Source organism: Pteropus vampyrus, unplaced genomic scaffold (assembly GCF_000151845.1).
Source record: "Pteropus vampyrus isolate Shadow unplaced genomic scaffold, Pvam_2.0 Scaffold91, whole genome shotgun sequence".
NCBI classification, from domain to species: domain Eukaryota; kingdom Metazoa; phylum Chordata; class Mammalia; order Chiroptera; family Pteropodidae; genus Pteropus; species Pteropus vampyrus.
In genome coordinates, this window is record NW_011888872.1 from 5,000,462 (window position 1) to 5,028,078 (window position 27,617).

Genomic DNA, 27,617 nt, shown 5'->3' on the forward strand with positions numbered 1-27,617 from the left:
CTGGTCTGTTTACCTGCATTCATCTCCGGCCTCCCTTCTCACCCTACCCCCTCCCTGGCCTGCGAGGCCCCCAGGCGCTTCAGCTCCGGGTCCTCCCCTCTTGCCTTGGTGGGGAGCTGGCCGGTTGGAAAACATCCACGTTGACCCAACTGCAGTGAGGGGAGAGCGCCTCCAGTGGTGTGGCGCGTGGAGAACTGGGAAGGAAAGAGTTCTGGTGAAGTCCTGCCACCGCCCAGTTTACCCGGGTTGATGTGGCGACTCCCCACGAGCTAAGCCGAGCCGGGGAAATGGGATCTGGGCGTTGGGTGCCGAGGGGGCGCAGTTCTGCCGTCGTCTCACCTGCAGAGTGAAAGGAATTGCTGTGGACAGGTTTAGCCTTTTAATGCACTGTAATTGAGTAACGGGAGAGAGAGAGAGAAAAAAAGCAAAATGGTTGATATTCTTAAGAAGGGAAACCTGTGGATTCGTTGCAGGAATAGGCCAATTGAACTTGTAGGACTTAATGAAATGTTTTGAGACAGGTTTTCATATATTGGTTAGAAACAGTATGTATTAGAAGTTATGTTGTAGGTCGACAGACAGATCTGCATAGTCTGTAAGTAATTTTCAGGTTTTTTCATTCACATGAGTACTTGATTGTATGGTTTTAATTTTTAGGAACATTGTTTTATTACCTATTTCATCTTGAGAATTGTTTTAGAAGAAAAAATCAAGTTCGTTAGAGATTAAGAGTTCATCTTATTAGACAAATTAACTTATTAACAAGTAGCTTTTTACTTTTGGGGTAGAAAGTGATCCACTAGCATATCAGTAGGATCTTTATGTATAAAAGATCAAGAATTAGGTAGTCTCACTGCCTGCTGAGAAATCTTTGTAGCATTGTAGAATTTTAGAAATGGTTCATTTTCTAGAAAAAGAAAAATTAATCTGAGATCACAATTTTTTTTCTTCTATTCACTCCTGATCTACAATGGGAAAATAAGCCAATTGTAATGTTTCTGAATAACATTTTGATATTGACATTCCCCAACACTACTCAAAACGCTCATCACTACACTGAAGATATTAGAAGATGAGGAAAAACTCAGTCTTTCCTTTTTCTGAATCCAAAAAACAGTTGAGAGAAACTAAGGTGAGGTGGAAAAATATAAAGTAATAAGAAATTTGCAGAAGAGAAATTTAATGATTAACAAAAGCATACTAATTTGTCATCTTGTATTCATGGGATCAGAAAGGAATTATGTTCTCTGAACATTAGAGATCGAGGAGGTGACAACATTCTCTTTGAATTACTAGTTTGGAAGACAAAGTAAGAGAATATTGCCTTCCCAGGAATTCCAATTCTGTGTTGATTGAGCATTGTGATTATGGTCATGGATAGTTAAACCATTTCAGTGACTCTAGATTTCTTAAAAGAGTTTGTTCATTCAACTGATTATTGATTATCTACAAAGAGGCAGACGCTTTTGAGCTATGTGGGTATAGCAATAAGCAAGACACGTGTGCTTCTTTTGGGGGGAGTAAAGATAAGTACATAAATAAGGAACTCAGAATAGTGGCAGATATTATGAGGAAAATAAACAGGTTGATGGCATGGAAAATGATTGGGATTTGTGGGATTCTCCGTTGGTAGGGCAGCACTGAGAAAGGCCTTCCTGAGGCTGCAATCAAAAATTTCCAATAACTTAGGAATTAAAAGCCTGGAGTCAGGGATGAGCTTTGTGTGTTTGAGAATCTAGTTAAGGAAGACTACTGAAAAAAACTAGGAGAGCCATGTGAGGGTGGAGAGATGGGCTACACCTAGATCACTTGGGATTTCTGATGGGCCATGCAAACAAGTTTGGTTTTAAAAATATATATTTATGTAAGAAATATGCTCCTTAAATAATGATGATTTTAAAGCAGAAGTATAATTTTGAAGATTTAGAGGAACTGAGAGACTGGCGTTCAAGACAAAGAAGGTGAGAAATGTACAGAGCATGGTTAAGAAGTATAGACCAGCCTGACCGGAAAGGGTTTATGTTACTGAATTTGGTAGATGCTTGACAATTGTGTATGGTTGGTTGGTTGGTTGGTTACCCTACACTTTGAGGATATACAAGGGAAACTCTGGATAGAAATTGAGTTGAGAGAAATGCAAACATTATCATTAAGGATGACATTGAGCTGGTCTCAGGTTTTGTTCTAAACCAGTGTTTATTGAGATTGAAATGTGTGGTAGATCTGCAGTCTGAAGGGTAGTGAATGACAAGGAGTTAGGGTTTTATTATCCTACTTTTTTTACCCATGATTTGCTATCTACAGTTGCTCTTGCTTTTAATAATTTATGTTAGGAAACCAAAATTTTTTTGTTGTTTTCTAAAATGTAGTCATTTTATTATTTTTCATCACTTTTCTGAATTATTGTGTTAGGCATTGGGAAACCATGGCATCATGAAAGCAGTGTTAGAAAAATGAGTTGGTGACAATATTCAAGATAGATTGGCGAGAAAAACCTGAACTATTTAGAAAGCTTTTGCAGTAATTCTGAGACAGGTGAGTAGAGCCTGAACTGGTTCATTACTAGTCCATTCAGTGAAAATGGAATAGAAGGGAAGCCTGATTTCTTTGATTGGCTGTGAATCCGTATTTTTATAGTTAGGTCATTAAGAGATTTTAAGAAAGAAGAATTGATAGGACTTGGAGGTCATGGATATAAATGCAAAGAAAAGAATGTTGGTACTTACTAAATCAATTTCAGAGACTGTCCAGAGTTGCTCATTGCAATGGAAATTCGTATAGAGTTTTATATTGCTCTTAAGTATAGGTTGTGGCTTGGAGATTAAAAACTATTAGTCGTTTATAAAATCATTTATTATATAATCATTTATATTAGTATAGGAGCACGTATTAGAAATGTTAAATTTCGAGTGATATGTAGTTTAAATCCTAAGTGATAGGACACTTACAGGAAGTAGATGCTGCTAAAGAAAGCAATGCCATGCCCTATCCATTGCCTTCCTTTCATTTTTATTTAGCAAATCATAAGGAATAGAACTGATGAATTTAGAGATTCTGAATAATTTTTTTGTAAAGACATTTCTAATTTTCTGACTAGGTTTAAAAGATGGGAACAAGTGATATGTTCCTTATAGATAAAGTGAATTATGTTTCAGATTGGTTCTTGTTAAATTTATAGTGCTTTTTAGTAACTAGCAAGCTCCCTGAAATCCTTTTTAAAATTAAGTAATGAATATATATTGAATTTTTGATAAATATAGAATTATGTGGAATAGTATTTAGAAAATATGCTATTTTACCACTACATCCCTGTAAACTTGGAAGATTTACTATATTTTATAAAACATTTTTAAAAAGGAGCATATTATTTATTGTCCGATAATTTGCTCTGTTTTATCTGTAGTTATTTCATAATATACCTAAAAGCAATTTATTTGAAACACTGACGCAAGGCCCCAATTTGAATGGCACATTTTAAAGGTACTTTGCTAGCCCAAGATAAAAGTACCAACCAAAGGGATATTTTTTGATTCTTCTTTGGAACTTCCGATTAAGTAGAAGTAAATGTTGCAGATACACTATTCTTATAGTATATTTTTTGAGACTTTTTGTTTCTGTTTTTAAATATAGTCCCTAGAAGGTCTCCCTGGGGGCGACAGCACCAGGGATGGAAACTGTTTGGGCAGAACCATAGTCATCAGTGGTGTTTAAATGGGTGAATGTGACCTTTGTGGCTGGCTATTGGAGGATGTAGGCCTACAAAATGGTGAGACCCAGCTTTACTGATGTTGAAGTCTTCTCAGACTGATGGCCTCATCTTTCTTTTCACCTCTGAAGGAGGTGTAGATAATTTCACATTTAAGCTGCTGGGTTTTTGTTTCTTGGTTGGCATGGTGATTATTGGTTTTTTAAGTTGCTTTCCTCATGTGTTCCCATAACATTGTATTCTTACCTCATCGCGTATACCATGCCACATATATGGTAATAGAATGCTTACTCATCTTTAGTCTCTACCAGACTGTATACTCCTTGAGGAAAGGGACTATATTTTTTTCTTTGAGGAAAAGGACTATGTGACATTACATCTCCATTCCTGAGCACAGAGATGTGGTGTAGGCACTCAGGTATTTGTTGAATGAATATGAAATTATAGATGAATACTGATCTCCACATTCTGTGTGGTTTTAGAATTACTACAATATTTTCTCAATGAAAATTTCAAGTCTTATGAATTAAAGCCTGTATTTATTTACCTATACGAGGTATATGGGTGTACCATATTTTATTTAATCAGTCTTTTATTGATTAATTAGGTTGTTTCTCAGCTTTTTTTCTGTTATAATTTTGCTGGAAACTTGTATACACTTCTTTAGGTATACATGCTGTTATATGCATTGTAAGATAAATTCACACAAGTAGAATTACTGGTTCAAAGGGTAAGTGCGTTTTAAATGTCGATAGATAATGCCAGATTGTACTGCAAAGAGTTGTTCCAGTGTATATTCCCACCATTAATGTGTTAAAGTACCTTATTCCTTTTGTTTTTATCAGTACAGTACATTGGTAAACTAATAAATGATTTAGCAGATTGTTTTTAAATTTACATTTCTGAATATTTTTTAATAGGATTAAGTGCCAGTAAATTTTTTTCTGATCACAGCTTTTGCTTATTCTTTTGTTGTTGCTGTTATAGATGTAGCAGTGCTCACCCTATTGTAAGGAAATTAGCTCTTTGTCATGTCTTGAAAATGTTTTCCCTGATTTGTTGTTTGTATTTTGACCTTTGGTATATTTTTTTGTGCAGAAATTTTATGTAGTCAGATTTATCATTTTCTTTTATGACTTAGTCATTAAAGTCATTGCGTTTTGTGGAATTCTTAGAAAGTCCTTCTTTAAGATTGTAAAAATTTCTCCCATGTTTTCTCCTGATATTTTTATGATTTCATTTCAACATTTAATTATTTCATTCTTCTAAAGTTTATTTTTTTCTAGAAAGCGAAGTAATGATATAATTTTATTTTTCAACATGATTTCCCCTTTGTCCCAACATGTGTTTTTTTTTTTTTTTTTTTTTTTTTTACTATTTTGAAGTGCCACTTTTGTCACGTGTAGTGTGGGTGAAATATTTTCTGTTCCATTTATTTGTTCATGCATAAGTACCAAACTTTTTAAAATAAAATACTAGTTGATGGGGCTTTTCCAGAATTATTTTTTCCTGGCTATCTATGCCTGTGTGATTTTCTGTCTGATCTTTATCTAGTCCCTTCTCCCTTTGTTGGAATTATAGTGGGTTACATTACATTTATGGATTAAATTAGGAAAGAATTGCTATATTTTTAGTATTGATATCTATATTTTTCTACCAACACATGGTTTTTAATATGCATTTTAAAAAAATTTAGCTCATAATTATGTGAAATGTAGGCTTTAAAACAAATATTAAGTATCCTACCTGCTTAGTATGAAACACTTGAAATACTGGGCTATATAGATATTTGGCCTCCTCTTTTCAATTGACTATAGATAGGCTGTTGAAGAAAGATGTCTTCTTGCTTTTTCATTTCCAAAAAAAATTTTGTTTTAAGAAGGGAAATAACATTCTTTATAGTCCTAATAATTAGATTAACTTTTAAGAAGTCTCTGAATGCTTTACTTAGATGTCCCTCTAGTTTTTAAAAAAACATTACTTCTTTAATGGCTTGTTCTCATTAATGGAATTATTACCAGAGACGAGTTTAGTTGTTCAAACAGATTTGGCAGTTGTCCGGTGATATTGGTAGTCCCTTGGAAATTCAATATTAAAAAGTTATACTTTTTTTTTTTTTTTTTAAAGTACCAGGCTTAGGACTGAGTATGGGGACAAAAAAGATAAATAGGAATTGCACTTACAAGAGGTACATGTAGCAGATTAAAGGCAAAACATACGCCCCTAGTTGTAAAGTATTTTCTGCTGTCTTAAAATTAGAGGAGTTTTGTGGTGGTTCTTTAAGAACAGTCGTATATTTACTACCTGTCAGCAGCTTTTGTGAAAAGAGAAAAGACCTTACTTGGGTTCCAAATCTTGTCTGCACGTTTTTTCTCCCCAACTTTACAGATTGACCTGGAAACTTACTCATTGGAAGGTGCCATTATTAAATTTATTTATCTCGATGTTCTGACAGCCATGGGTAAAGCTGAACTAAATCATTAAAAAGAGTTTTTAGAGCTACTGGCGTCTTTGATCTCAGAAAACAAAGGAATTTACTGTTTAAAAATTTTGTTTTTCTTTGTTCTAAGGAGGTTATCAGATATGCTAAACCTATCATATAAATCTCTTTCATATATAGCCTTTAGAACTTCTCAGTCTCAATTAATCAATATCATTAAATTATAGAAAGTTTTATTATTGTACCAAGTTCTGATATTTTAATTTTGTATAAAAATTAATTTTTATATAAAACTCAAAAACTTTAGATGCTTTTGCTTATGTAAAGTGAATTATGAAAATTAGAATATAGAAGATCAGGTAGGTATTTCATTATAGCTTACAGATCCATCTATACTATACACAGATCTTCTTTAAGGATTATGTTTGTAAGATATCACTTTTGAACAAGGACAGGAAAAACTACCACCTAACAACTTTCTCATTTACCCACTCAGTTCCACCAAGCTTTCTGTTGTCCCCCTTACTAAAACTATGTTAATGAAAAACATCTTGCAAGAGCTAAAGTTAAGCTTATTAACACTGATAGAATCAAACATATTTTAATGGTCTGCTGAAAGAGTTATGGGTAAAACTGTGGTTAAAATTGCTTCAGTATAATAGAATATTAGTATGTTTACATTGCCTTATCTCTGTTTTGGAGGGATTTTAAAAATTTTTTACTTTTCATTATGGAAAATTTCGAATATAAAGAAAGACAGAATAGTGAATGAAACCTCATTTAGCCATCACTGAGCCCCAACAAACATCAACCCTTTGCCAGTCCTACACCCTCATAAGTATTTTATTATGTATTTTGCAAACTGTTAAGTACTCTTTTGCAAAACATAACCACAATACTCTTAATCAAATATTTTCCCAACATATTTAACAATAATTAAAATCATCAAATATCTAGCCAATGTTTACAATTTCTGTTATTTAGTTAGTGAATGTCATAACTCATCTTTTTTTTTTTTTAACAGTTAAAAAAAAATCAATACAGATAGAGTCCACATATTACAATGGATTGGGTTGTTTTAGAAGTCTCTTTATCTATGAGTTCTCTCTTGTTTGTGCACGCTCTCTGAAATTTTTGAAGAATGCACATACACTTTTTAAAATTTAAAAATTTTAATGTTTTTATTAAGATTTAACTTACATACAATAAAATACATAGATCTTAAGTTTTAGCTATTTTATGTTTTGACAAATGTATCTACTCACTTAACCCACACCCCCGTTAAATAGAACATTTTCTTCATTTCGGAAAGAACCCTTGGGCCTTTAGCAGTCAATTCAATTCAGTTCTTGTTCTGTCCTTTCCCCAGGCCCACAATCCCAAGCAACTACTGTTCATATTTTTTTCACCATAGATTTTTTGCCTGTTATAGAACATATGAATGAGATCATACAGTATGTACTCTTGTGTCCAGTTATTTGCATTCACTATGTTTTTGAGGTTTATTGATGATGATGAGGTATCAGTAATTTGTTCCTTTTTACCGTTGAGTGGTATTCCATGATAAGACTAAACCACAGTTTAATTATTCATTCACTTGTTGATGGACATTTGGATTATTTATAGTTTGTGGATATTAACAAACAATAGAATTCTATGAATATTCTTGTGTAGTCCTTTTTGTGAGCATATGTTTTCATTTTTCTTGGGTAAAGATAGTGGAATAAGTAAGAGTAGAATTGCTGAGTCATGGGATAGGTATATATTTATCTTTATAAAAAGTTGCCAAGCCGTTTTCCAAAGTGGTTCCACATCTACCATATAGATATTCAGTTGTCTCAGCAGAATTTTTTGGGAAGGAATTTCTTTCTCTATTGGATTGCTTTGGTGCCTTTGTCGAAATCGGTTGACCACATAAGTGTCTTTATGTATACAGATGCTCCTCAACTTACAGTGGGGTTCTGTCCCATAAACCCACGGCAAATTGAAAATATCATCAAAAAATGTGTGTGTACCAAACACCGTAGCTCAGCTTAGCCGACCTTACATGTGCTCAGAACACTCACATTAGCCTACATTTGGGCAGAATCACCTGACACAGTGAATGCACTGTAGAGTATCGGTTGTTTGCCCTCCTGATGGCATGCTGGACTGAGAGCTGTAGCTCCCCAATGTGCATTGCCGCTGCCCAGCATCACCAAGAGAAGTACAAAGTTTAGAATTCAAAGTATGGTTTCTGCTGAATGTGTATTGCTTTTTCACCATCATAAAGTCAAAAAATCCTACGCGGAACCATCATGAGTTGGGGACATCTGTATATATATTGCTCTGTCGGTCTGTTTGTCCTTATCAGACTGCTTTGATTACTGCAACTTTAAGTCTAAAATCAAGTAGGGTGACTACAAATTTTTGTTTTTTTGTTTGTTTGTTTGTTTTTTTCAAAATTGCCCTTTTTAGGTCCTTTGTATTTCTGTACATTTTAGAATCAACCTGTTCATCTCTATAGAATGCCTGCAGGGAATATGATTGGTATTATATTGATTCTAGAGATCAGTGTGGGGAGAATTGACATCTTAGGGTTTAGTTAGTCTGCCATAGTTTCTTGGATGCTAGTAAGATACAGATGCCTGGGTCAGAGGTAAGAGACTTTATTACTCAGAGCAATGATAATGGCCAGAGTATCAGCATTTTCTTGTATAGGTTCCCTGAGTCCCATTTTTCATAGAGCATCATGGAAAAGGCCAAGTGACACTTGAACTTGCTGTGGGTTATATCACAGGAGAGCAACCTTGGGCTTAGAGAAACTGAATCTTATACTTCACAATAAGCATGCCTGCCTCTTGCGCAAGAGGAAGACACTGTCTGTCTCCAAGGCTGTTTGCTATATAAACATCTTTGAAAAGATAGGAAGAAAGGCAGTCAGTACTCCATTCCTCTGCTCGTAAGACGTGCAACGCAGAAACACAAGGAACTAAGAGAACCCTTTCCTGACAAAAAAAGTCTTCCAGTCCTTGAACATGAGATATATATATAATACTTAGGTCTTCTCTAATTTCTCTCAGTAGTGTTTTGTAGTTTTCAATGTAGAGCTTTTGTATTTCTGTTCTTAAATTTATTTCTGTGTATTTTGTTTTTTGTTGCTATTGTAAATGATAATAGTTAAAAATGTTTATTTTCTATTAGTTGCTAGTTTATGGAAATACAGTGATTTTTTTTTTTGTATACTGTTTTTATATCCGTCCTATAATCCTTCCTAAATTAATTTATTAACTCTAGTAGGGTTTAGTAGATTTTTTTAACCGTTAGGATTTTCTAACAGTCCTGTTGTCTGCAGGTTAAGATTGTTTTACTTTTCCCTCTCATCTTTATGCTATAAATGTTCTAAGAAGGCAAGTACCGTAAAAGGTGTAAAAATTCCTTGCTTTTTTTCTATGCCTTGAGGGTTTGTTTAGTCTTTCACTATTAAGTATGATGTTAGCTGCATAATTTTGCTAGATGTCCTGACCCTGAGGTAGAGGATGTTTCCTTCTTTTTCTAGTTTGCTGAGAATTTTTGTGAAATAGGTGTTGAATTTTATTTAGAGGCCTTTGGCATCTCTTGAGACAATCATGTGACTATTCTTTTTTAGGCTGTTAATGTGGTAAACTTCATTGTTTAATTTTAAATGTTGAACCAGTCTTGTATTCCTGCAATTAAACCCCTTTTGGTAATGAGTATACTTTTTATGAAATTGCTAGATTCAATTTGCTAATATTTTGTTAAAGCTTTTTGGGTGTAAGGGATATTTTTCTGTAAATTTATTTTCTTGTAATGTCCTTGTTTTTGGTATTAATGCATAAGTTTATAAAATATTTTGGGAAATGTTTGCTTTTTATATGTTGAGTTTGTATAAGCATCTTTAGATTTTATAGGATTTACTAGTGAGGCCATCTGGGCTTGGGATTTTCTTTGTGGAGATGGTTTTAAATTACAAGTATACTTCCTTTAAGAAATACAGGGCTTTTCAGACTTTCTATTTCTGCTCTGTCAGTTTTGAAAATGTATGTCTTTCAAGGAATTCTATTTTATCTTGATGAATATACATCAAGGAATTTGTCCGTTCATCTAAGTTGTCTTATTTATTGGCATAAACTTGTTCATATTATTTCCTTAGTTTTTAGGATTTGTAATGATAGTCCTTCTTTTATTTACAATACTCATTTTCATCTCTTTCTTGATCATTTTAGGGATTATCTATTCTGTTGATCTCTTCAAGGAATTTTTCTCTATTGTTTGCTTGTTTTCTGTAACATCGGTTTCTACTCTGCTTTTATTATTTTCTTTTATTTATTTGGATTTAACTTGCTCTTCTAGTTTCATAAAGTGGAAGCTCTTTGAATGTAACCCTTCTAAAAGCATTTAGAGCTATACATGTCTCTCTCAGCCTGCTTTAGGTGTATCCCACAAATTTTCATTATTTTATTTAAAATATTCTTCAATTTCCCCTCTAATATATTCTTCGATCCATGGGTTATTTAGAATTTTGTAGTTTACTTTAGAAACATTTGGGGATTTTCCAGATATTTTTATCTTACTGATTTCGATGGAATTCATGTGACCAAAGAACATAACACTGATTTGTCTTTTTAAGTTTATCGAGACTTGTATTATAGACCTGGAAATGGTTTCTCTTGGTGAATGTTCCATGTGAACTTGATAAGAATGTATATTCTGTTGTCGTTTGTAGTGCTCTATAAAACTCAGTTTAGTGCATTGCTAGTGTTGTCTAAATATCTATATCTTTACTAATCTGTGTCTGTAGTCTATCAATTAACTGAGAGCTCTTAAAAATTTTAAATAAAATTTGTAGATTTGTCTGTCTTCCATTAGTTTTTGCTTCATATATTTCCTGTTTACCTTTCCCATACACCTTTAGAGTTGTTATATCTATTTAGTGTTATTTACTTATTTATCATTATCAGATCCCCCTCTTTATCTCTAATAATCTCAAAGTAATTCTCCTTTGTCTTTGAATCTACTCTGCTAGACATTAATATAGCCACTCTAGATTTTGTAGGCTAAGTGCTTGGATGACTTATCCTTTAACCTATCCTTTGACATATCCTTTAACCTGTTTTTATATTTAAAGTGTGTGTCCTGTAAATAGCATGTAATAGGGTTTTTATCAAGTCTGAAAACCTCGGCCTTTTAACTGGGGCCATTTACATTCATTGTTGTTATTAATATAATTCATTTGTCTGTTTTCTCTTTGTTCTTGCTGTTTGTTCTTTTATGCTTCTATGTATCCCTTTCATCCTTTGTGCTTTTATTGTCTTATATTTTGCTTCTATAAATTGTCTCTATAAATATTGCATATTGTCATTTTTTTGAGCTTCAAAAATCAGTTATTCTCTAAGGAAATTAAGAAATGAGAATATTTTGTGTCTACTCATATATTTACCATTTTGCCATTCTTTGTTCTTTTGTGAAGAACCAGGTTTTTATCTGGTGTCATTTTCCTAAAGTCTGAAGAACTTTTTTTTAACATTTCTTGTAGTGCAGGTCTCTTGGTGATCATTTCTTTCAGCTTTTGTTTTCATATTTTGTTAATCTAATATCTTTATTATCTTTATTTTTCAAGAATATTTTTGATGAATACACTCAATGTTGATATGCACAGTAGTTAAGTTTTATAAAGTCACAGAAAACACTGAATTAGCAAATACTGAATTATTGCCCCGAGGGGAAATACAGGGTTAAGTTCCTGTGAACCTTTAGTCATAGCATTTTTAAAAATTGATCTGTACATAACTTTGTTTTATGTGTGTTTCTATTTAAAGACACATTATTTACTAGGTATTGTTGATTCATTAACATTGAACTCATGGCCAACAGTGCTGTAACTCATGCCTCAATGAAGTTCATCTGACACATTTATTTTCTCTGTAAGGTGTATCTCAGCCTTCTTGTGGCTAAGAACACTAGACAGCACTTCAGCACTATGCTTAGGGGCCAGTTTAAACATCAAAATCACCAACAGAAAGCACAAAAATGTGAAAAAACGTGGTACTAAATAGCCTTGAAAAACAGTGCTTGTTTACAGTCTGAGTGAGAGCTGAAACAACAAGGGTTTTCTTATTTGACCTCACCTGGAAACGTGCGTTGGGTGACTGTAATGTTTTGCTGCTTCTGTGCATGTCTGCTGCTGTATTTTTTTTGGGTATTGCCGATTTAGGGAGTAAACAAATTTTTCCAAATAGAGAGAATCAGTGAATTATGATGAATGACTATATAATTCTAGGATGTCAGTTTTTTCATCATTTTAAAAGCTGTCTGTTTTTTGGATTACATTGTTTCCAATGAGAAGGCGGGTCATTCTTAAATTGTTCTCTTGCCATTTTCCTGTTTTAAGATTTTCTCTATCTTTAGTTTTCAACAATTTGATCTCTACACTGGATTTCTTTGTGGTTTGTATTTATCCTGCTTTGAATTTCTTGGATCTTTGAGTTGGTATTTTCCATTACAATTCTCAAGTTTTAGTCCATTATCTTTAATTCTTTTTTTTTTTTTCCTTCTCTCTCTGTCTCTTTTTCCCTTCATCAGTCACTGTAGCCTTTTTGGGGGGATTCCAATTACATACACTTTCAATGCTTGATTATCTCACAGGTCCCTGAGGCACTGTTCATTCTTTTTTCCCCCAGACCTTTTTTTCCTCTATTGTATTTCAGTTTGGGCAGTTTCTTTCTGTTGCTTTCTTTAATCTTATTGATCTGCAGTGTCCAATCTGCTCTTAAGCCCCCTCAGTGAATTTTTCTTTCACTTAATGTGATTTCAGTTATAGAATCTCATTTGGTTCTTTTTTTAGTCTATATTTCTCTACCAAGATTCTCTGTTCACTCATTATGTCTACCTTTTACTGTATATACTTAGGAATGTTTTAATAGCTATTTAAATTTATATTTTAATGTTTGCTAATCCAAAATCTACATCATTTCTGTGTTTGACTTTTTCTTATTTATGCTTATATTTTCTTGCTTCTGTTCACGTCCAGTAATTTTTTTATTTTATACTGGTTGTCATGGGTGTGGTGTTAGTTTTGTTCTGTCAGGCAGTTAATTTGCTGGCAAATCATCTTGATTTTTTCAAGTCTTGATTTTAATGTTAGGGTGAGTCTAGAACAGGGAACTGCTGACTTTTTAAGTGTCAAGTAGTAAATATTTTAGGCTTGTGGGTTAAACAGTTTCTGTCTTAAATACTCTTTACCCATATTAATGCAAAAGTAGTCATAGACAATACATACATGAGTGACATGGCTATCTTTCAATCCAGGTTTGGCCCACGAGCCATGTTTTGTTGACTCTTGGTCTAGAGAATCCCTTACTTTAGGGTTAGAGTAGTCCCACTCTTAATGTGTTCCTTTTCTGGGGTTTCACATTTATGCTTGGAGTGTTCAGTGAGATCTCTCTACTCTGGTCAAAATTTTAGGTCAGGTCTTCTAGCACAGTCTGACCTCCAGAATATCCATTCAGCTCACAACTCTATTGTAGACTTCTGTGCTGTGTATTTGAAGGGAAAGGCCAAATATTTAAAGGGAACCCCTGCCCTTTCCTACGTAGCGCTCCTTTGTATATTACCCTGCCCCACAAATACCAGGTAACTCAGGCGCTGCCTCAGCTCAGCAAGAGCACAGCGTTCTTGGGTTCTATTCTTGGCTGCTTCTTCCCTGTATCGTAGACCAGAAAGTGCCTTCAGGCAGAAAGCCAGGCCACTTATCTGTTGTGCTTCCCTCTTCTCAGGCATCACTCTCCTTCCTGTAGTGCCTGTTGTCCAGTGTCTCAAGACAGTTGCTTCATATATTTTGCCTAGTTTTATAGTTCTGTTAGAAGGGTTAGTCTGATATAATTACTCTCATAGCTAGAAGCAGTTCTTTATGGTTTTAAAGTGCTGTTTATTTCCCTTGTTTTATAAATTATACTATTGATTTTACTAACCAATTACATGTTTGGTTGATAAATAGGTTTTTTTGAAATGAACATGTCAAGGAAAATACTCAGTTATAAGAGGATGTAGACATTGGTGAGCTCATGATAACGTATATTTTTTTAAATGACTAGTAATAAATTAAGAAGTGCCATACCACTTTTATACCACATGATTTCACTTATATGCGGAATCTAAAGAACAAAAAGAACAAACTAATCAAAAACAGATTCACAAATATAGTGGACAATTTGGTGACAAACAGAGGGGAGGGAGGTTGGGGGGCTGGAAAAATGGGGTGAAGGGTTAAAGAAGTACAAATTAGTAGTTGGTAGTTGGTCACGCCCAGCAGAGAGAATGCAATTAGCATTAATATGATAGCTAGGTGGAGGGCCAGGGAAGGAAGGAACAAATGGGGGGGGATTGTTTTATGAACTATATAGATATCTAAACAATATACTGTATACTTGAAACTAATTTAAATAATTTTTTTAAAAAGCCATTTTTACTTTTTAAAAGTGATTTACGTAAAAAAAAAGAAATCTCTTTAGTGAACTTTAATTTTGAAACTGATCCTTATGTGATGGAAGTAAATAGCATTCAAAATATGTAGCCCTGTGGCAGTTGGTCTAAATTTACATTCTAGGTTTAGGTTTAGGTAAGGAAATGAATGCTAGCCTTAGGGCCACACGAGGAATAGATCATATGGAAAAAGTTGTTTTGTGAATGGTGTTCATCTTCCATACTGTCATTATAAGTAGTTTAGTGATTCTGTTCATTTTACAGAGGGTGATAAGGAAATATATCTGATAATAATGAAAAAGGTTTATATTATAAATTTTAGCTTTGTCATTAACTAGTTTTTGACTTTGAGTAAGTTAAGTCTGAGTTTAGGTAACTGGACATGTAGAAGATTAACAGAAAAAGATAAGGATGGGTATGTTCTACAAAGAAAGTAAGGCCAAGTATGGCGAATTCGAGCGTTACTGGATGTCAACATTCAGATACACAGGAAGGGGAAGCATGGATTTGGTTATGAAGAATCATGTTTGATTAGCATGGATGACCTGTGAGGACTTGTGGAGATAAGTTTAGACAGTTAAGGTGGGGCCATGTGGTGCAGGGCCATATTTATCTAAGGGTTTAGATATAATTCATTGGTTAACTGGAAGCTTTTAAATGTTTTTGAGCAAGATAACATATAGAATTGTCTTTTTAGAAATATTAATCCGATGGCAGCAGAGTGGAGAGACTTCATAGGAAAGTTCTGGCTTTTCTTTTGCCTGTTATTTAGTGAAAGCTTTTTTTCCCTTATTTCTTTTTAAATATGCCACTATATTTTTACTTAGTATGGTTATAATTAAGTTCTTTATATTTTTCTGACTGTCCACAGTAACACAAATGAGGTTGATGATTAGCATTTTGATTGCGTTCATTAATTAGAATTTGGCATTATGAGTGGATCATAGAGGGAGGAGTTTACCTTTTTTTAAGCCCAATAATATAAGTGTACACATAGTAATTCAAAATATTATGCTTTTTACTTACTATAGTATCCCTGATTTTAAAATAGTTTATTTGTGAAAGGATTTTTTTTTTTTTACAGAAAAAGGAAGACTAATCTAAAATCAGTAATTTTTTTTCAAAACAAGAAACAAATAATTTTCAGTTGTTTTAGCCTTAGAATTTGATTGTTTGATATAGAAGTATTTAACTGCAGCGGTTAAAGGAAGAGTATGGACTTGTAAACCGCTGGGATTCAAATCTCAGATCCATCACTTTGAGTTTTGTGACTTGGGACAGGTTACTTAGCCTTTTTATGCCTGTTTCCTCATTTGTGAAATGAGGATAACAGCAGTACCTACTTGACAGGCTGATTTTGAGTATCAAAGGAATATCTGAATTAAATGTGCCTGGCCAGCATTAATGTCTCTGTGAATGTCATTTATAGAGAAGCAATTAATCAGTCAGATATTTCAGATGAATTGCAGGGTATTTGGATGACAATTTATCTTGTTTCAGGAGATACAAACTTGCAGAACTGATATATACAGAGAACAAACTGGTGACTGTCAGAGGGGAGGAGGGTTGGGGGGCTAGGTGAAAAAGGTGAAGGGATGAAGAAGTACAAATTAGTAGTTACAAAACAGTCATGGGAATTTAGAGTAAAAAAATAAATAAAACAAAGAAAAAAAAAGAGAAGAATTTACACCTATTGTATTTATGCATAAACACTTTCCTCGGAAGATAAAGCACATGAACTTAGGAGTTAGACCTGTTTAAAGCCAGGCTCTCTGGCCTCCTGGCTCGGTAATTTAGGGCAAATTATTGGTTCTTTTTCTTTCTCATGCCCTTCCCTCACAATGTTTTGAGGTAGATACCATTATTATCCTTATTTTACAGATGTGGAAATGAAGGTCGCACAGTGGTAAGTAATGGATGGATCTGGGACTTGAACCCAAGCGATTTGATATCATGATCCATCATTGCTTTAGTGGAAGTCTGAGTAACTCTCTTCTGGATATTTTTCCTAATCAATGCTTTTAGAAATGTACTTGTTTTGTGGTTAATTTTAGAGTGAATTTCATTTTTCAAAATGAAGTTTTTTTCTCTTTTTGAAATTTAGTGAATATTTGAAATACTAATTTGTAAAACTTTTTCACTTGGCTAGGTGCCAGGAATATAGTTTTTATTATAAGAGAGATTCTGTACTAGATATGAATAAGGATGTAGTTAAAAAATACTTGTCTATGGCCATGCTACCCTGAAATAAACCCGATCCCTTCTGATCTTGGAAGCTAAGCAGGGTCAGGCCTGGTTAGTACACGGATGGGAGACCACCTAGAAGACCAGGTGCTGTAGGCATAAAAACAACAACAACAACAACAACAAACTTTATTGGAGCAGTTTTAGATGTAGTTTGTTTTTCATTTGAATTTAATGGTAACATGTTTCTAGTTCAAGTAGACTGACCTCTGAATTAGTGGTTTTTACCCGTATAGTCTAGATGAAAAGACAACTGTTTTAAAAATTTGCTGTCTTTTATTTAGATGGAACAGCTGTGTGATTATTTGGTTTTGCTCTTTAACAATCCCTAAATCGCAATTTTATACAAGATTATATAGTTAATTGTTTTAACTGAAAATAGTTTTCAGGTTCCCTCATTCTACACATGAGACACTGTAAATTAACTAAGATCACATAGCAAGCCATCTTTAAATAAAAGTGTGAACACGTGTACATTTTGTAAACTCTTAGAAGGCGTGATGTCTTCCTGATTTGGACAGGTATCCTGTCCAACCTGTCGATCTAGGTTATTGAACACCCTTTTAATATCATGGATATCCCCTCATCACCTCATCTAAGAATTCTTTAAGTATGACATTATCTCCAGTGTGGATTTACGTAAAACTTATCTGACATCGTGAATTTAACTCCCCTATTCACCAAAGGGAATATACCCTTGGAAGACAAGTCCCATGTCCATGATAGCCACATCTCTTTGATTTTTTTTTTTTTTCCTGTTGCTCATTCTTGTCTAGCTTGTCTTTCCAGCTAGAAGTGTCCAGATTTATTAGGTTCTCTCCGCTAAACGAATAACCTTCCTGTCATCCTTCAAGCTATTTCAAATTGTGTTTTACTAGAGGCCTTCTCTAAACTACAGAACATCTTTAGCTCAGGATCTTCCAACTGGAGGTGTAAAATGACATGTGCCAAGAGGATCAGAACAATATATAGTGTATTAGTGGGCTTGGGCTGCCATGCTAAGATACCAAGGACTGGTGGTTTAAACAACAGATTTATTCTTCACAGTCTGGAGGCTGAGAAGTCTAAGATCAGGGTGCTGCTAGGTAGGTTTCATTCTGAGGCCTCTTCTCGTGGCTTCCGTGTGGCTGCCATCCCACTGTGCTCCCACGATGTGTGTGCGCCTGCACAGAAAGGGAGGAGTGAGAGTAGGGAGGGTGTTGTCTCACAGCACGAGCAAGTTCTCTGGTGTCTCTTCTTAATAAGGGCACTAATCTTATCCTACCATGCCCTACCATGTAACATTGTGTAACCCTGATTACCTCCCAAAGGCCCCATTTCCAGATACTTATCACAGTAGAGGTTAGGGCTTCAACATATGGATTTGGGGGGACACAAACATCCAGTCCGTAACGTATTGCATATAGTGGTTAGGAAAATGAGCTCTGGAGTTGAATTGTCTGAGTCTCACTAGTTGTATATTAAGTGAGTTACTTGTGTCAGTTTATTTTTTAAAAAATCTGTTGAATGGGGGACATTAACAGCAATAGGGTTATAAGGAGTAAGATGAGTTCTTGCATGTAAAGGACTTAGAATAACAAGTAGACCTCAATGTTAATTTTAAACAAAATAAGACTGATGATAATAATGATCTTCCTAATGATAATTAGTAGTTTCTTTGGACAATGCTGTGTAGAGCTAATGTCTTCAAATAATAGTGTGCAATGACTTCGAATATTTTTCTTTAAAGATTGGCAACCTGGAATAAGAAACTTCACGATTCTCTGAAAGTATTCGTTCAGAGAACAAACTGATACTAAAGATATCCCAATAAAAAAAGATTAAGCAGGTGTAGTTATTTTGTTCATATACATCTTTAAAGGTTTTGGCTTTATTAGGATAAGATAACTGATCTGAAATTGAGTAAAAGCTTTGGATGTGGTATGTTAAAAGAGAAGAATAGTATCTTTGGTTCATGACATTTCTTGTAATATAGAATATGTTGTTGCTTCTTGAAAAATGTAGGTTCTATGGATATCATTTAATCAACTTTATAATATATATATGTTAATTTAATTGAATTAATGGTACTACTAATGGTACTACTTTTTCCTTTCCATCTTGGCCTTTTCTTTGTAGATAAAGTTTTGTGTTAACTCATTACAAACTGAACGCTTGCTTGCTCCTTTTATCTTTCGTCTCCTCCCAACTCTGTCTTTATTTCTGCTGAGGTTATATTCTATTTGTTTTTCAGATGAGACACTTTTTGCTCTTCCTGCTGCATCTGAGCCTGTGATACACTCCTCTGCAGGCAAGTTCTTTCTGCTAGCCTTTATCTTCTGTATACTCTCTTTAGTTTTGTTAACTCTATACAGAGTAGTTTGAATTTACTAAAAATTAACAGGGTTCCAAGAATGTTTGTTTACTAAAAAAGTGAAATTGCATTTTATATGCTATGTCCAAGAGAGAAATGGCCAGAACCTGATTAATAATTGGAAACAGGTAAGGAATTCTTGGACCCCTGATTTACATTTACATATTGACTATTCCATTTCTCCAAATAAAATTTACTTAGAGCTGAAAGGCTTTCATGTGAATAAATGTCACTCTGTGGCACTAGTTGTTCGATGCCCTTTCTCTTCTATACTGTCAAACTCTCTTCAAATTTTCTTCCTTTAAACTAGAAAGTAGCTTTTTCAGTGATTATACTTGAGATTTTTCTCAGACCTGATTTATGTCTTTGCATAGCATATAATTGCTTCTGTAGCCATATACAGGTTTTATTGAACAATAGCTTTAATTTTTTAGTAATGATTCAAGTCTACTTGTTATTCATTAATTAAATGTTGTTGACATTTAGTTTTAGTTAACATTAAGTCTTTACTAACACCTTTGAATCTGTCATAAAACTTGCATTAACTCTGAGAACACTGGCTTTCTCTAACTTTCCTTTCTGTCCACGATCACAGAAAAAATTATGGACTTGAAGGAGCAGCCAGGTAACACTGTTTCCACTGGTCAAGAGGATTTCCCATCTGTCCTGCTTGAAACTGCTGCTTCTCTTCCTTCTCTATCTCCCCTCTCAGCTGCTTCTTTTAAAGAACATGAATACCTTGGTAATTTACCAGCAGTATTACCCACCAAAGGAACACTTCAAGAAACTTCAGATGAAGCTTCTAAAGAGTTTTCAGAGCAGGCAAAAAATCCATTTGTAGACAGAGATTTAACTGAGGTTTCAGAATTGGAATATTCAGAAATGGGATCATCATTCATTGTCTCTCCAAAAGCAGAATCTGCCGTAACAGTCGCAGACCTTAGGGAAGAAATAATTGTGAAGAATAAAGATGAAGAGGAGGATTTAGTTAGCCATAACATCCTTCGTAATCAACAAGAGTCACCTGTAACCCTTACTCAGTTGATTAAAGAAGAGAACACAGTCATGTCTCCAGAAGAAACAAAGGACAGTTTTAAGGAAAAGGGACTCATAGCGGGAGCGCCTATGAGGGAAGAATATGCAGACTTCAAACCATTTGAACGAGTATGGGAAGTAAAAGATATTTATAAGCAAGGTAGTGATGTGCTGGCTACTGCAGGTAGTACAGAGAGCAAGTTGGAAAGTAAAGTGGATAAGAAATGTTTTGCAGATAGCACTGAGCAAACAAATCATGAAAGAGATAGTGAAAGCAGTAATGATGATATTTCTTTTCCCAGTACACCAGAAGCTATAAAAGTTGGTTCAGGAGCATATATCACATGTACTCCCTTTAACCCAAAAGCAACTGAAGGCATTTCAACAAATGTTTTTCCTTTGTTGGAAGATCATACTTCAGAAAATAAGACAGATGAAAAAAAAATAGAAGAAAAAAAGGCCCAGATTGTAACAGAGAAGAATACTAGCATTACATCTTCGAACCCTTTCCTTGTAGCAACACAAGATTCTGAGACAGGTTATGTCAAAACCGATAATTTATCAAAGATGACTGAGGAAGTAGTGGCAAACATGCCTGAAGGTCTAACCCCAGATTTAGTACAGGAAGCATGTGGAAGTGAATTGAATGAAACTATAGGGACAAAGATTGCTTTTGAAACAAAAATGGACTTGGTTCAAACATCAGAAGCTGTGCAGGAGTCACTCTACCCTGTAGCACAGCTTTGCCCATCATTTGAAGAATCTGAAGCTACTCCTTCGCCAGTTTTGCCTGACATTGTTATGGAAGCACCATTAAATTCTGTAGTTCCTAGTGCTGGTGCTTCTGCAGTGCAGCCCAGTTCATCACCATTAGAAGCTCCCCTTTCAGTTAATTATGAAAGCATGAAACTTGAGCCTGAAAATCCACCACCATATGAAGAGGCCATGAATGTATCACTAAAAAAAGTATCAGGAACAAAGGAAGAAATTAAAGAGCCTGAGAGTATTAATGTAGCTGTTCAAGAAACAGAAGCTCCTTATATATCTATTGCATGTGATTTAATTAAAGAAACAAAGCTCTCTACTGAACCAACTCCAGATTTCTCTGATTATTCAGAAATAGCAAAAGTTGCACAGCCAGCGCCTGATCATTCTGAGCTTGTTGAAGATTCCTCACCTGATTCTGAACCAGTTGACTTATTTAGTGATGATTCAATACCTGAAGTTCCACAAAAACAAGATAAAGCTATGATATTTGTGAAAGAGAATTTTGTTGAAACTTCATCTGAGTTAATGACAGAACATGAAAATAAGGAAAAACTCGGTGCTTCACCACCACCTAAGGCGGGGAAGCCATATTTGGAATCTCTTCAGCCCAGTTCAGACACCACAAAAGATACCTTATCACCTGGTGAAGTTTCAGCATTGACCCCAAGGGAGAAAATGCCTTTGCAGATGGAGGAGCTCAATACTGCAATTTATTCAAGTGATGGCTTATTTATTGCTAAGGAAGCAAAGATAAGAGATAGTGAAACATTTTCAGATTCATCTCCAATTGAGATTATAGATGAGTTCCCTACATTTGTCAGTTCCAAAACTGATTCTTCTAAATATACCAGGGAATACACTGACCTAGAAGTATCCCACAAAAGGGAAATTGCTAATGTCCAGGATGGAGCCGGCTCATTGCCTTGCTCTGAATTACCCCAAGACCTTATTTTCAAGAATGTGCAACATAAAGGTGAAGATAAAGCCCATGTCCCAGATGAAATCTCTAAAGATAGATCTGATATTTCAAAGATGCCCTTACTGCCTGCAGATGCTTCTGCTCTGGCTGCTCAAACAGAGATAGGTAGTATAGTTAAACCCAAAGTTCTTGTTAAAGAAGCTGAGAAAAAACTTCCTTCTGGTACAGAAAAAGAGAACAGATCACCGTCTGCTATATTTTCAGCAGAGCTGAGTAAAACTTCAGGTAATCAGTCCATACATTGTTTTGTGCTTTCTTGCTACCTTTTGGAACATTCCACTACATTTTGTGTAGTATGTTAAATTTATAGTGTCTAGTATATCACATTGATAAAAATTCTTTTCTACTGTCTCACTTAAAGGTTTTAGTGCTTTTTCTACCCCTCTTGCACTCATCATTCACCCTTGCTTTTAAGTTTTCCACACAATTAATTGTTGGTGATTTTATATTACACCAGGGAACCAGAAACATTTTTTTTTTTAATAGAATTGGCTTCAGTGTCTATTTCTTTTCTTTTGCTTCGGTGTTTCCTGATAGCACGAACAGCAAGAGGTATTAAAAAATAATATTTTTGGATGCATTTACTTTGTTTTCCCAGAAATGAATTCATTTAAAATTTTTAATGAAAGAACATTTTTGTAATGTTTCTGATATTTCAATATAATGCAGTATTATCCAGTAATAGGTATAAAGTTACAAATATTGAGTATTAGAAATTTTGTTGAAAAGTGTAAGTTGAGGTATGCTATTATGAATTCTTCTGAAATTACTTATTCTCATATTTTTCTTTTGATTGCATTTCCCATTACCTGATTTGTGTAAAGTGATTTGCAATAAAAAGTGTTTTTTATTTGACATTCTAATTTAGCTGTTTTTTATAAAAATATATAGCGATTATGTGTATTTTACTGAATATGCTTATGCAGCACTAGTGGCAGAGAGACCAGTTTAGAGATTGTTGCTATAACCTAAGAAAGGAGATTGTCAAGGCAGTGGCACAAGCGTAGTGATACAGGATACAAGGATACAGGATACGTAGTGATACAAGAATAGTGTTTGATTGGATATGGACACGAAGGATAAGGAGAAGAGTTAAAGATGTCTCAAACATGCACATATATGGATGGCAGTAGGAAGACCTGAATTAGGGAACATGTGAGAATAAAGTGACTTTTAAGAAGATAAGTAAGTGTTGAACATGTTGGCGTTAAGGTATTTAGAGGACACCAAGAAGGGTTGGGCGTTACCCATAGGAAGCTCCTGAGAGAGACCTTGGCTATGTGTGTATATTTCCCATGGGCTTAGCGATAGTAATTAAAGCTGCAGATACCAACTAGGGAGAACCAAGAGAAGGAGATTTTAAGGTAGAAGGATTGGTCAACATTATCACATACTAGCTCGTTAAGATAAGGATTGAGAATTTGTCAGAAAAGGAGAGGGGATGTTGGCCTGACAGTGGCAGGTGGTGTGAGTGGGCAGGGCTAAGGGTGAGGAATGAATGGACTTGAGCAAATAGATACTGAGTGTTGACAATTTTTAAGAAGTTTGAGAATGTGGAGAGTGTTAACAAGTACAAGGGAGAGTATGGGGTTGAGGAAGAGTGCTTTTTTTTTAAAAGATGGAAGCGAAAGTCTAATGAAAGGTGCTTATAGAGAGTCAGGAGGGGATGGGATGAGATCCAGAACTCAGTGGAATAATTAGCTTGTAGAAGAGGAAAGTTTTTGAAGAACTTTGATTGTAGTGAACAAAAGGATAAGTATGGGTATTGATACATTTAGGGTTTTAAGGCTGGAAGTTGATGGATTGTTTAATGGTTTATGTTCTTTAAAGCAGTATGTTAGGTCATTTGTTGAGAACAAACTGGAACATGCTTGGGTGGCAGAGGTCTGAAATGCCTTCTGAGTAGAGAGACAAAAGCATTGCATTAAGAGCCCAGTCAAGGTTGAAGGGTAGTCTGAGTGGTAAGGTGACTTTTCTTTAATTGTGTCCAACACCCTGGGTTTGGGTTCAGAGAAGACAGAAGATTGTGTTTTGCTAGATGGGCCTGATGAAAGAAGTTGAGGATAATAGCGAGAGAGTAGTTTGAAGTGATAGACTTTAAGTTGAAGAATGTAAAGAGGGGAGGAGATGCAGTTGATAGAATAGACTATCAAAGAACTTGAGGTCCATATTAAGTCTAAGAACCACAAGTAGTAGGAATAAATACGAACACCAGAATGATGGGAGGTTGTAGTCAGAGTTGGAGTGTGTGTGTGTGTTAGATGTTGAATTTAGAATTCCAGGTTGAGTATAATGGTCAGGCTTTGGCCATGAAGCAAGGGGCAAAAGTCGAGTGGTTGCTAGACGTGAAGTTAAGTAAACCATGAGGCCAACATGTTGGATTGCTCTTATATGACACCGAAATCACTCAGGATGATGGCAGGACTTGGAGTAGAGAGGAAGATTAGGAGCTAGGGACAAGAGACTTTGGTAAAGGGCTACAAGGCAACTAGCAGAATGGTAAGTGGAAGCAGCACAGAAAGAGAGAATGACGTAGTCGAATAGCTAAGACTTCTGCCCAAGGCCTGTGAAATAGTAGTCTGGAAGCATTGGTGAGCGAGAATGTTACTGACCTCCCCCTCCCTCCCTCAGGTCTGTAGTACAGTGTAGTACAGGCTCTATTGAGAGAGTTCCGCAGGGAAAGCAGTGTCTCCAAGGAAGAGACATGTTTTAGTGAAGGTCAGTGGTGACAGGAGTGTTCAGTAAAGTTGAAGATTAGGAGAGATGGTTCACAGTGGGATGGAGATTTCAAATAGCCCAGTAAAATAGTTTAGGAGAAAACAGTAAAAAGAAGCATCTGAGAAGCCCAGAGCAGCATGGTGATGATAGTGCGGGCGAAGACCAAGGATAAAAAGAAGTGAGTACCTCCAGGTACAATACCCTGAGAGGGTATTACAAAGTCTTGCCCTCATACAACTTTCAGAGGATGTTACATATCAAAATATATACTGATATTTTTGGATGAAATATGTCATGAAAAAATATCAATAAGGGATTGAATTCTGCATCGTAATAACTTGCTCATCTTTCTTATAAAATCAGTCTTCCCAAAATTAAAATTACAAAATAAAAATACACAGAATATCTTGTACTCTTCATCTTAATTTACCTTTTAGCATTTTCTCCATTCACTTTATCATTTATAATCTCTCTTTTCTAAAGAATAACTAGATTTGAATACATAAATGCATCCTTATTTTTCCTGAACCATTAGAGAATAAGTTATATATATTCTGTTTTATTTCTAAATATTTCAAAAGGGGTATTCTCTTACATAACCTTAGTCCCCCTATTAACTTCATAAATCTACATCAATACAGTACTTTTTTCTAACCTACCATTCATATTCCAGTTGTGTTACTTGACCTAATAACGTCCTTTTTCGTGTTCTCTACTACAAGATCCAGTCTGGGGCCAAGTTTTGCATTTAGTGATCATGTTGCTTTTGGCTCCTTTAGTTTAGAACAATTTCTGTCTTTATCTTACGACATAAACATTTTTGAAAAACACAGGCCCTTTTCCCCCTCTTCTTTTTTAATAGAACATTCCTCATTTTGCGTTCGTCTAATGTTTCTTACAGTTAGATTGAGGTTATGGATTCATGGCCAAAATGAAGATGTGTAGTGTCCCTCTCATGGTATTATATCTGAAGGTCCCCACTATCCATCAGTCCCTCACTGATGAGGTTAATTTTGACCATCTGGTCAAGGTGGTCCCTGATTTTCTTATTGTATAATTACTGTCTTTCTTCCGCACTGACAACTAATAAGCAGTCTGAGGGGTGACACTTCAAGACCATGCAAATATCCTGCTCCCCATCAAAATTTCGTCCCAAGATTTAGTATCCATTGATCATTCTTGCTTGATTCATTCCTTACCATTATGGTGGCAAAATGATGATTTTTCTATTCCAACACTCCTTCTACATTTATCAATCAACCTTTGGCATTCTGCTGTTAGCGAGAGCCCCTCTTTCCATGAATTAATTAATTATCAGTATGGATCACTGGATTTCTGTTTTCCTACCAATGGTTTATAATTCATTACTGCACTTATTTATTTTGTTTGTAAATTGTCCCAGATTTGGAAGCCCCCTCTTCACATTGTCTCAAGGACATGCAGCTCCCCCTCTTTGGGGTGGAGAAGGAAGTACTTCTTAGTACCTAGCATAACCAGATAGGCTCCTCTTAAGCCTGTTCTGCTTCCAGCCCTGGGATCAGCCATTTCTTCAAAGATCCCTGATTCCTTTAGTGGGGAATGGTATTAGAGATCAAGAGTTGGATCTAATTGTGCTCCTTGCTACTATGGAGTCTTTCCGTTTTAGCCCTTTCAGGGGACAAGGCTAGGAAATGCTTTTATAAATACATACAAATAAACAAGCACACACACATTCTTAGGAAACCACAAGTTCACATCCTCCGTTTCCATATCCCAGAATATTCTTTTTTGCCTCATTTCATGTTTGTTCCTTCTTTAGTGAGAATCCTGGCTCCTAACACCACCAATACATTAAAACAAACAATACAATACATTAAAACAAACAAACAAAATACTTTTATTAATTTGATAGGTTAAAGTGGTATCTTACTGTTTTGATCTTTGATTATTATTAGTAAAGGTAAACATGTTTCATATATATATTGGCTATTTGTATTTCTTTTGTGAATTGCCTGTTCATACCCTTTGCCCATTTTAAAATTTAGATGCTCATCTCTTTCTGATTTTGGGAGTTCTTTATATACAAAGGATGTAAACTCTTATCACAGTTTTCCAAGGAAATTTTATTTTACATCTCAGTGGACATTTTAAATTTTCACATAGGAAAATCTATAATTCTTACTTATTTATAGTTTTATTTTTACATTTAGTTCTGATCTGTTCGAAATTGATTTTGAATTCTGATCAGAGATCATTTTATCCCCATGCTTTTGGTGGTGGTTATGTTGTTTTCCTACTTCCATCATGCTCCGATCTAGTTCCCTAGTACCAAGCAACAATCCTAGAGAGCATAGGAACACAGAAAATTGAGAACACCATTTTTGCCAGATTACATACCCTGGGTAGGACAGTCAGCTGTACTATGGGTGTTGGTGCCATCTAGTGTTATAGATAGAAAATGAGGTCTGTGGAATGCTTTACAATTGACCATATGGAATATATTCAGTTGGGTAGAGAAATTTAGTGAGTTGTGGGTATTTGCTTCACACTGAAAATGACTTTATAACAGACTACAGTTTAGTCATTACCAGAGGGAAGGAGTGGGGAGGTAAATAAGGGTAAAAGGGGTCAATTGTATGGTGACGGAAGGAAATTTAACTTTGAGTGATGAGCACACAGTGCAATATACTTGACATTATTGAATTGTACACTCAAAATCTATATAATTTTATGCAATGTCACCCTAATCAATTTAATAAAAAATGACTTTATAAAAGGATTTTTAATTTTGACACACTGTACTGAGTCAAATGCTTGAATCATGCTGTTACAAACTTTATGAAATTACCTTAAAAATTTCCTCATACTCTGTGCATTTTAATGAAAACACAAAAGTTTTATTAAAAGATTTGTT

The 27,617-nt window shown here is 34.9% G+C and overlaps 1 protein-coding gene and 1 pseudogene across 1 annotated transcript in view; both read left to right on the forward strand.

Annotated features, from left to right (window-relative positions):
• Positions 1 to 27,617, forward strand: part of RTN4 (reticulon 4) — a 70,621-nt gene that overhangs the window by 1,150 nt on the left and 41,854 nt on the right. The window contains exons 2-5 of the mRNA XM_023532836.1: positions 2,642 to 2,718; positions 4,062 to 4,124; positions 19,105 to 19,161; positions 19,820 to 22,231. Coding sequence (XP_023388604.1) covers positions 2,642 to 2,718; positions 4,062 to 4,124; positions 19,105 to 19,161; positions 19,820 to 22,231 — 2,609 coding nt within the window. The remainder of the gene's footprint in view (positions 1 to 2,641; positions 2,719 to 4,061; positions 4,125 to 19,104; positions 19,162 to 19,819; positions 22,232 to 27,617) is intronic.
• On the forward strand, positions 16,852 to 16,970 carry LOC111742336 (annotated as a pseudogene).